The sequence below is a fragment of the Centroberyx affinis genome, unplaced genomic scaffold (assembly GCF_046629955.1).
Source record: "Centroberyx affinis isolate AG114_WGS23_722 - 3 ecotype Tasmania unplaced genomic scaffold, CSIRO-AGI_Caff_v1 ptg000852l_1, whole genome shotgun sequence".
Taxonomy (NCBI): domain Eukaryota; kingdom Metazoa; phylum Chordata; class Actinopteri; order Beryciformes; family Berycidae; genus Centroberyx; species Centroberyx affinis.
In genome coordinates this window covers 491,224-501,582 of record NW_027279446.1, presented here as the reverse complement: position 1 = coordinate 501,582, position 10,359 = coordinate 491,224, and the positions used below count along the sequence as shown (strand labels likewise).

The 10,359-nt window shown below is 39.5% G+C and overlaps 1 protein-coding gene and 2 long non-coding RNA genes across 3 annotated transcripts; 1 reads left to right on the top strand and 2 right to left on the bottom strand.

Moving 5' to 3' along the window:
- Nucleotides 1-3,104: 3,104 nt before the first annotated feature.
- Nucleotides 3,105-5,549, bottom strand: LOC139645374 (uncharacterized). The gene is made up of 6 exons (XM_071521065.1): nt 5,361-5,549; nt 4,818-5,004; nt 4,473-4,670; nt 4,090-4,261; nt 3,817-3,965; nt 3,105-3,579 (listed from the first exon to the last, which is right to left on the bottom strand). The coding sequence occupies exons 1-6, from the start codon at nt 5,547-5,549 to the stop codon at nt 3,398-3,400; spliced, it is 1,077 nt and encodes a 358-aa protein (XP_071377166.1). The 3' UTR covers nt 3,105-3,397.
- A 195-nt stretch (nt 5,550-5,744) lies between these two features.
- On the bottom strand, nt 5,745-6,829 carry LOC139645381 (uncharacterized). Its single transcript, XR_011695235.1, has 3 exons — nt 6,712-6,829; nt 6,395-6,620; nt 5,745-5,998 (listed from the first exon to the last, which is right to left on the bottom strand). It is a non-coding gene; the product is annotated as an uncharacterized lncRNA (long non-coding RNA).
- A 1,695-nt stretch (nt 6,830-8,524) lies between these two features.
- LOC139645373 (uncharacterized) lies at nt 8,525-10,130 on the top strand. Its single transcript, XR_011695232.1, has 4 exons — nt 8,525-8,556; nt 8,893-8,908; nt 9,292-9,324; nt 9,977-10,130. It is a non-coding gene; the product is annotated as an uncharacterized lncRNA (long non-coding RNA).
- Nucleotides 10,131-10,359: the final 229 nt, after the last annotated feature.

Sequence of the window (10,359 nt, the reverse complement as noted above, 5' to 3'; positions counted from 1 at the left end):
CACAATGTAAATATCTAAGTGATAGCACTTGCAGTTTTTGAGCTACTGACATCTGTTCAACACTTGTGCTTAACATTCATTTTGCCTACTTTAAACAGCTTTTTCTTTCTGCATATTCAGTATTTAAACTATAGTAGTTCCCACAATTTAGAGGCTACATACATATATTATATATCAAACTGTTCACACACTTCTTCTCTCTCTCACAATGTAAATATCTAAGTGATGGGATTTGTAGTTTTTGAATTATGAACGTTTGAGCTCCACTTGCGCCTCTGCTGCAGCTCTAATGCAGCTGTCCTGCTCTCTGCACTTCTCCATTTTCATACACACGCTGGGGCCAAACCCACTCTCTCTCTCTCTCTCTGTTAATACTGCTACTGCTAATGCTTCTACTTCTAATACTACTAGTACTGCTACTACTACTACTAATACTACTACTACTACTACTACTACCACTGCTACTACTACTACTACTTCTAATACTGCTAATACTATTACTTCTAATACTGCTACTACTACTACTACTACTAATACTGCTACTACTACTAATGCTACTACTATTACTTTTAATACTGCTACTAGTATTACTACTTCTACCACTGCTACTGCTACTACTACTTCTAATACTGCTACTTCTAACACTGCTACTGCTACCTTTACTATTTCTAATACTGCTAATACTACTACTAGTACTTCTAATACTAGTAGCGTTCCTACTACTGTTCAGTTACACAGTTAAAAAACTGCTTCAAACAGTGAAACTTCTAGTGCTGTAGTACTACTCCTACTACTGCAGCTACTACAGTTTCAGCAGTTTCTCTACTCCACTCTAGCTGTTTTATAGACTTACGCTGGCTTTCACTCTTTTACTCTTTCTACAGATAGTACTACAAGTATAAGTTCAGCTACTACTTCAAACACTTTCACTCTTTTACTCTTTCTACTGATACTACTACAACTATAAATTCAGCTACTACTTCAAACACTTTCACTCTTTTACTCTTTCTACAGATACTGCTACAACTATAAGTTCAGCTACTACTTCAAACACTTTCACTCTTTTACTCTTTCTACTGATAGTACTACAACTATAACTTCAGCTACTACAACTATAACTTCAGCTACTACTTCAAACACTTTCACACTTTCTACTGATACTACTACAACTATAACTTCAGCTACTACAACTATAACTTCAGCTACTATTTCAAACACTTTCACTCTTTCTACTGACAGTACTACAACTATAACTTCAGCTACTACTTCAAACACTTTCACTCTTTTACTCTTTCTACTGATAGTACTACAACTATAACTTCAGCTACTACTTCAAACACCAGATAGAAATACTCAAAATGTACAGACATTTAAACTCTTTGTAATGAAATTCAGCTGTCTTCAGCCTATTTGAAGTTTTTGTGTTAGGGACATTTGTTCAACATTAGTGCTCCAATTCAACTTTTTCCACTTAATTTAACTATAGTTCAACTCCTTCAACATTCTTTCTTTCAACTGTAATAATTCCCACACATTTGAACAGTTCATTCACATATTACACATGTATGTATGTTTTAAACATTGATATGGCATAAACCATTAATATGAGTCGTCCCTTATTGGATTTGATGAATAAATAAAAATAAATCTGTTTAAACCTATATTTTAATGTTTAAACTTCGGGGCTTTTATTTTGAAGGCTGAAAGCCCAAACCGGAAGTTGTATTCATTGATATTCTGATGATCTTAAAGACCCCTTGTTATGCTATTTTTAGCTGTTTAAAACATTTCTCAGTGGTCATTAAAACAAGGTTATGAATTCTGTTGCAAAAAAACACACAAATCCAGGCTCTGTGGGGCCTCTCCATCCTCTCAGTTTCTTCCCTCATTAACTATGCGCTGTTCTGAGTGGGCGGGGAAGCCAGGATAATGAGGCGCTGCTCTGATTGGCCGCCTGATCAGCAGGGTGAGGGGGGGGGGGGGGGGGGGGCAGACGCGGAAAAACTCCAAAACCAACACGACAGCTCCTTGTAGACGCAAACTACGTGACTCTGGTTGTTTTCTGTTACTACTGTATGCTACACAATGGCAAGTGGTAATATAGGCGTAATTCAGCCATACATGTTCGAACCAGAAACCGATTCCGAAGAAGAAGAAGAGCAAATTGGACTGGGTCGCTTACAAGTGGATGTATCAGAATGGTAATGTATTTTATGTATCCTCTCTACCATTAGAAACCGTTAGAAATAAATAACATGAGCCTTCAGCTTGACTACGTTATCAATCAGCTAATAATGTGTTGCTAATGTTAGATAAACCTTGGTCCCGCTCGCCAGCTCTGACAAGTTATCTACCTTGTAAAGATAAACACTCAGATGTGCAGTTAGGAAGAAACGCTTTGAACACCATAGAAAGTCTCTGGAGAAAGGCATGTAGTTCATAACTAATATTGTATCATACTACCCCCCTGATAGGTGTTCGTGTGCTCACTGTGTTACAATGCCCACAGAGGTAGAAAACATTTGTTGCTGGGAAATACCACAGGTAGGCTATACATAGTAACATACCATAGTTTTTGGAGTTATTATTACAAGTTATATACAGCAATGTTTCTTTGGTCAGCTACAGGTAAGTGTCCACATCATTGCTATGTCTGTATTTTGTGCTGTAGGTTGAAAGGAGACTAAGGGAATTACCGCAGCCACCTACCTGCATGACTCTACACCCAGGTCTGCAGCCGGTGTGCCTGAATCCCTACGCCCTACAAAATGCCCTCAACATTTATAGGGTCCTCCATGGGGCTATGCGGCATATTACTGGCTATGAAGCGTAAGTAAGATTTTTAAAAAATGAGAGACTATGCACATCTAGAGAGGTGCCAGATACGTAGGACAAACCACTAGGCAAAGCTTGTAAAAAAGGAAGATCCCACACACTAGTCACACAAAGATCTATAATGCAGATTGTTCACTGTACAAACAATTGATTTATTAAAACTATAAATGTTCACAATAAATGCACACAATGTAAATAGGGACAATATACAGTTATTAAAAACACAATAAACAAATGTTTTTGTAGGCTATTTGTATTATAAAATTGGAGACATCACTGTAAAACTCAAAGATTATGTATAATAAATATACTGGAGAACACAAAGCATAAAAACAAAAGATCTAGGAAAAAAAACCCCAAAGAAATAAATCACTTATTTTCCATACTATTTACACAACTGTGAAAATGTCCCTTTCTAGGCGGAGCAGGTATCTGGCCTACCGCAGCTTTGTGAGCTGGGTATGGGGATACTTGGGCCGCGGTAACAGGCGAGTGATACCATCCTGTGTCGTGGTTCGGATCCGCCAGGAGTTCCCCGATGCACAGGGACAGTATGTTGGCTTCAGACCTGCTCTGGACGACTGAAGCGGGACACAAAGCCAGCAACTGCCTCATCCCTGTCAGGCCTCTCGAACTGGGCGCACAGGGGTTCTGGGATGGTCAGCTGGTCCAGCTCAGTGGTGAATCGCCCAGGGTCATCAAGGACCTCATTGAAGAGGATCTGGAGCAGGTTGTCCACGTAGCCTGTTATATAGGAACTGTCATTTATTATTTTGTATATAGGAGCTGACATTTATTACTGTATTTTGTAACTTGGCCAGTTCAGCCAGAACCATTTCACAGATGTGCGGTGAAAAAAAGTTGCAGAGTTTTATAAAATTTGTATTTTTGGTCTGTTCAGTCTGTTAACTTATACACTTTGATTACAATTTATAGTATTTTTCACTTTTTTCAGAAAAATAAATAATTATAGTCCTTTACCACTTGTTTGGTTTGTCTTCACTGCCTGGATGGAGTATTTCCCCTTCTTATACTTTGGGTATTTAATTTTGTAGACTGGGGCTCCCTCTTTGGTCTTCAGCTGAGCTCTTGTGGCATTTTCATTGAAATGCATAGCAGTGAGATATAACCTGAAATACCATTATATTCACACTGTAATTGTTGTCGAAATGGGTTTCATTTGAGTAATCAGAATCTTTGCATTATTATATCATTTTCACAATAACAAATAAATGAACTAGGAATTATGCTTACCTGCATAGCATTCCACGGTAGGAGAAGACCACATTTTTGGGGGCAAACCGCAGAATCACGCTGTGGAACCCCTCAATGGCCGACGTCTGATGGTTCGGACTAAGCTTTGCCACGTCTTTCAACAGGCGTTTGTTCTCCACAATTTTCTGGAGCTTGAAGGCAGCTTTTGATGCTGTAATTAAAACATTGTTAGTTTCATTACCAGTAGATTATTTTTCAATACATATCTATCCTATATTATTTTTTGCAATGTGGTGTGTAAGTACAGTTCAACCATTGGTATGGTACAGGTATAATGTCTTATATATAGGTCTAATTTATGTTCATCCCATACCATGTTTTTGTAAATAAAAAATATATATAAAGTAAGTTTTTCTACATACCAGACTTCAACCACTTGTTGGAGTGGCTCTCAGCTGGAGCAGGGTGCTGACACTCTGGGAAGAGGGCGTTGTTGTGGCTGTGTATGTTCTGCACATGATTGGAAACAGATGCCCATTTAGCGACAGCTTCTTCACCAGATGATGATGTGGTGGAAGACCAGTAAAATGGTTGATGACACTTTGCTGCCACTTCTTCACCTTGTCACACTCCCGTTCCTTGGCCAGAGCCTCCAACTTCCTAGAAACACCTTAGTACAGAGGTAGAGCAGATGGAAGTGAGGTATTTGGGCCTATTTGAAAGTTAAAAGTGAATCTGACTTACAACTATATTCCTTTTTGATATACCTTTTGCAACGTGCCACACATCATAAAAATGCCTGATTTCTGGCTTCTGCTCTCTCAAATACTTTTGTATTTGTGGGTGCCTGTCAGTGACCATAGTCTTTATTGTCACCCCAGACGCCTCCAGAAAAGACAGACTCCTAATCAGGCCCTCTTTCTCCATGTTGACACTGCTGCCGACTTCGTTGCTCTGTGGAAAAATAAACAATTGCACAAAAACCTTTTTTTTTTTTACTCAACCGCAACAACGTTCTCTTGTTTGTGAGTCACTGCAAGAAATGATTCATACAGGTGTCCTTACTTTGATTGCTCGGAACCAGGGGCCAACTTACAAGGTATTTTCAAATGGACAATTTAGGATACAATTTTTTTGCTGCCTGGTTGCCTTGTGGGGCATAAAATGTGTACCCAAATTGATTTGAGAGCTACTGTCTTGGATATTCAGGCTACCATTAATTTATTATCGGTAGTCGGATCAGGCAACTACATTTCAAAATAAGTGTTAGCTGTGGTCAGAAATTTTGGGGAACTGAAGCAAAACCTCACCTGCACCAGCTGGACATCGATGATTTTTCCCGTGTGGAGGTCCATTACTGAGTAGGACCCATATTTAGCGCTGTGCCCCGGGCTGTCGGCTCGCATGTCGCCTCCCAGTGTGACACCCTCAGTCTGGCTCAGAGTCTGGATGAGGTCTGCTTGTAAGCGCTTCCAAGTTGAGAAAACACATGGATCCATGTATGACCTAGCATGCTGGAAGTATGTACTCTCAGCTATGGTCCAAACCTTGAGAGCTGACAGAACCTAATAATACAATAGAGTCTTGATGAGTACATTTTATTTGACAAGAGACATCAGATATTACACACACAATGCCATATATATATATATATTTCAATTGTAAATTATTTTTTACTTTGTTGAATTGTCTGAATGATGAGCCGGTGAAGTTGACAGCTGCAGATAGATGCAGGTTGCCTGCCGGGGTGCTACCAATGATCGGCTGACTGTTCCACTGACGGGTGAACTCGCAGAAAGGACATTTCTGTGAAACAGACAGAAAGGTTCCCCGGACATACTTCTGTACCTCACAAGTCCGGCCACAGGTGGGGCAGTCATGAAACAGGCTTAATAGGCAGTCCTCATAGACAATATACTTGGTGACATCTTGTACCGGTGATGGGGGTCTGTGGAGAGAAAAAATTGGATTATTAGATAAGATTAAATTCATTTTTATTGTCATCGCACAGAGTACAAGTACTAGGACTACTAAATGGAGTTTCACACCTAAGACTTGGCAAATAGTTACATAAAGTGCAAGGTTTCACATAATAAACATACAGTATAAATTTGTGGTGAATATGAAATCGATGATGTATTGTATACAGTAAAGAAGTATAACATGCAAACAGTAAGTAGTGCAGAGAGCAAGTGTAATGGTAGTCAGTTTAAGTCCAGAGGTGAGGACCTAGTAGAAATTATTATATTATTATATTATTATAAACCAATAGAAAACAAATAGAAAATATTTGTAAAAAAATGCTGCAGAGGCTAACTAAATTTATCAAATGGGCAAGGATTACCTCACAGTGGAGTCACTCAAGGAAGATATGCTGGGGTGGTATGAAGTGTCATGAGGATCTTGTAGTGGGTCTTCTGAATCTTCAGTGTCATCTAACAATGCCTCGATGCGTCTCCTTTTCAAAGGCGGGGGCTTCTCTTTGGCAGGGGTTGAACTGAACCCTCCAAAGTCTGCTGCCACGTCTGTGTTGATTCCAAACCCTTTGGAGGATGGCTTGACTTGGATAGCTGTAACGTTACACATTGTAAACAATTACTACAAATTTATTGGATAAACAAGACTACAACTTACCATTATAAATGAACACTGGTGACACACCTTGACTTCGTCTGTGCTTCAGAGTCAACTCTGACAGCTGTGTGGCCACTGTCGTCTTTGCCTTCTCCAGTGGCTCACACTGACAGCCCACATCTCTGGTCTTTGACCATGAAGCAGCAGTGCTCTTAAAAAACAGATAAACAGAAGATACGCCACATTAACCATTACATTATCTAGGACCTAACGTTAGATAACGTATCTAGGAGATATCGTAACAGTGATAACGCGAACATGATAACGTCTAGATAATGTAACGGTGTGCTAACCTAGATTCTAGGTTAGGTTCTAGGTTTTGCTAACCTAGATTCTCGGTTCTAGGTTTTGCTAACCTCGGTTCTAGGTTTTGCTAACCTAGACTCTAACCTAAACTTAAACCTAGAACCTAACCTAGACTCTAGGTTAGCACACTGCAGATTTGTTGGACACTGTCAACGGATAAAACACAAGAAAAATAAACGTACCTGTTGACCAACATGTTGACTCGTACTCGCTGTGTCCCCAGGATAAATGGATGGCACAGCGTCGGGTTTCAAAATAAGTTTTGTGGCAAAACCCATCTGTTTTTGTGAAAAATTTTCAAAACAGTGCTCTTGAAAATGACTACTGCAAACCCGCGTTTTCTCTGGAAGTTTGGCTGGGACATTACGATTGCTCCAAATAAACTGCACCCATTTCTCTCGTATTTTCCGATCCTTTGGTAATAAATGAAGGCTCACTGTTTCTCCTCTTGTGAATTTGCAGCCGAAAACAAAACACGTCTCTGCCATCGTTTTGATACCTGGCTTCTCCTCTGGCGCGCAACAGGGAAGCAGGTGCACATAATGATATGTAAATCACCACCCCGTCTATTACGGGATTGGTTCCTTGGGTTTGTGACGTATGAAGTCCTGCCTGATTGAATCCGTTTTTTTGAGACTGTCCTTGGTACACTGCGGTTTCAAAGCAGATATGCTCAGACATGGCATTGACTGCTTGTTTTGCTCCTGATATGTCTTGTAACATTAGCAAAATACCACATGGACATGTTAACAAGGTTAAAAACATGATTTTCATCGGAGGGGGTCTTTAACACACGTAGCGTCTGTGTGCATCGAGTGGCTTTGACAAGCTGGAAGTTTCCCATTTCCCAGTGCACCTGAACGCACCATCGTCTAAAAGTTCTATTGCGGTTAGAAAAACACCAGTTGCGGTTTGGTATGAGAAGGTGAGTGCAACGTCGCTTTATCGGACAACTTAACGGTCATTTTTATCGCTATGTTGGTCCAGTGTAGGCTGAGAGATTGTTTCTATTTTTAAAATGCCATTAGATTTAACATTACATGCTAACTGAGACAAGCGACAGCTTTCAGACATTAATATTACGTTGGTAGCGCTGAAGACTGCTTTGAAAACGTCAACTGCCCAGTGCTAACGTTAGCCTGCTTAGCTAGCAAGAGACTGACGTTACTCTTTATGTAACGTTAATAATGTCAGTTAGCATTGTTGACAAGTTATTTCCAGTCGACCACCAAGGTTGACCACTTCACTAGCTAACCGGGCTAACGTTAATGTGGCTATCTTATCGGTCATAGCTAGAAATTGCATTAGTTTGAAAAAACACACTTAAAAATAGCCAATTAAAGCTACAACATAGTAACCTAGCCAAAAGAATGTTAGATAAACTGGGTGGTGTTTTTTCATTGTCAGTGAGATGATACAGATAAAGATATTTGACACTAGTTAAACTTAAGAGAAGACTAGCCTGTATTTGTGGTCTGACAGCTCTGGGGTGTGTGTAAATGTCTCATTGCTCTTGTATTTGCCCTGTATTTACAGATTGCCCTTGCTGAGACTCCTGCTCTGTCGGTGAGTATGCCGTGTGTTTTAAAGTAGCTCCAATCAAGTGAACAGCAACATTCTCTGTGTTTTACCTTCAACATTAAATACTACTGGTTACAGTGCAGTACCCAAATATATCCTTAGAATAAATAGGGATTTCAGCACCTATAGTCTCACTGCAATAGTAGTAGTAGAATAGTATATTCTAATGTAGTATTTTGATATGTCATTATGTGTTTTGATGGTGGTTTTTACAATGACAGTTATACTTTTTCTGAATTGATTAAGTTTTTGAGTTGTTGTTTTTTTGTGACTGCTTAGTGGTAAAGTTAAGTGATTTTTTTGCTCCTCCTTTGTTTACAGATTTCACAGCCTCAAGGTGAGTTCATTTTAGGTTGCCACTCATGTTGTGATTCACAAGTTTTGTTTTTTTCTGTTGATTTCAGTCTGCCCACTCTCTCACATCCTGCTTTGTGTAGCCTTCCCAAGGTTTCTCCCATTTCCCTTACTCAGATTTTGTGGGCATTTTTCCCCGTTCACACAGAGGGTCAAAGGTCAAACCAGTGCCGCTGTTGATTTAATTTGTTTCATAATGTGGCTGCTATGAAGCCCTTTGATATTGTACTGGTGAGGAGTGGGGAGAGTATATACTGTATGTCTAACTGTTAATGTGGGATGTGTTCCTGCTGTGATGTTGCTGTGGCAATTTGCTCTGATCAGCTGCTTTTGTCTAACCCATCTCTCTCTTTCTCACTCTCACAGTGATCGTCGATTGGTCCTGAGCTACCCTCAACAGTAAGTTCACACTTTTTACAGTACCAAAGCAAAGTACCAAAACAAATTCTTAGAAAATAGGGATTTCAGCACCTGTAGTATCAAAGTATGTAGTATCAGTATGTCAAAATAAGGTCAATGGAACATAACACAATATTTTACGAAATTATCCACAGTTTCCTTATACAATTTTAGAGTAATGTGACAATCATATAAAGAGCCCATTGTCCACAGTGGATGCTGTAGTTGGTTTGTCCGACTATGCTCACTCCTAATTGTAAACCTTGCCTAATTACTGTAAATAGGCTGTAGGGCTATAGAGATACATGACAGAGGTGCATATTTACTTTTTCTGATTTGTTTCTGACAGGTCTATACACTACAGTAGGCTGTGTCTGTTCATTGCACAGTTGACATTGTAAACCTTTTCAAACATCAGTACAGCATTAACCCAAACTGTATGTAAGCTGACAGGCATCTAATCATACAGTTTCCTTCTTCACTGTTGTTGGGTGAAAACGTATCTCCAAAATGTCCACTTTTCAGGAACTAAGGAGAACAACATTGTTTTTAGCCGTGCATCTATGAACAAGTGTTACAGGTACTGGTTTGTTAATTTCAATTATTTTACTCGACAACCTCGTCTTATGAATTTTTTCTTCTTGTCTTACAGGTGTGCTGCTGCCGCTGGTTCCAGTTGCACCTCTATACACGTTCCATCTTTCTATCCCTCTAGTCTATACCGCTCTGCCTTTTGTTTGGGTTTTCCTCTCTTTCTGTCCTTAATACTGCTCTGTCTAATTTTTGGAGTTTCTATCTTTCTCTCCCTCTACATCTATACCACTCTATCTAATTTCGGTGACATTCTACTATTTGGATACACAATTTGAGAGTGGATTTTTCAGAGAAACTATTTTCAGAGAAACTATTTTTGAGAACTGAACTGAACTGAACTGAACTGGATTGAACTGAACTGCACTGAACTGCACATGATTTCTGAAGACACTATTTTGGTCACACTGTTTGGATTGCACCTCACACTCCATTACACCAGAT

Excerpts from the sequence above, each read along its gene's own strand:
- LOC139645374 (XM_071521065.1), bottom strand. The coding sequence starts at position 5,549 with ATGGATCCATGTGTTTTCTCAACTTGGAAGCGCTTACAAGCAGACCTC. Across the intron at positions 5,005-5,360 it reads TCGATGTCCAGCTGGTGCAG|AGCAACGAAGTCGGCAGCAG; the intron begins GTGAGGTTTTGC and ends ATTTTTCCACAG. Across the intron at positions 3,966-4,089 it reads TACCGTGGAATGCTATGCAG|GTTATATCTCACTGCTATGC; the intron begins GTAAGCATAATT and ends ATGGTATTTCAG.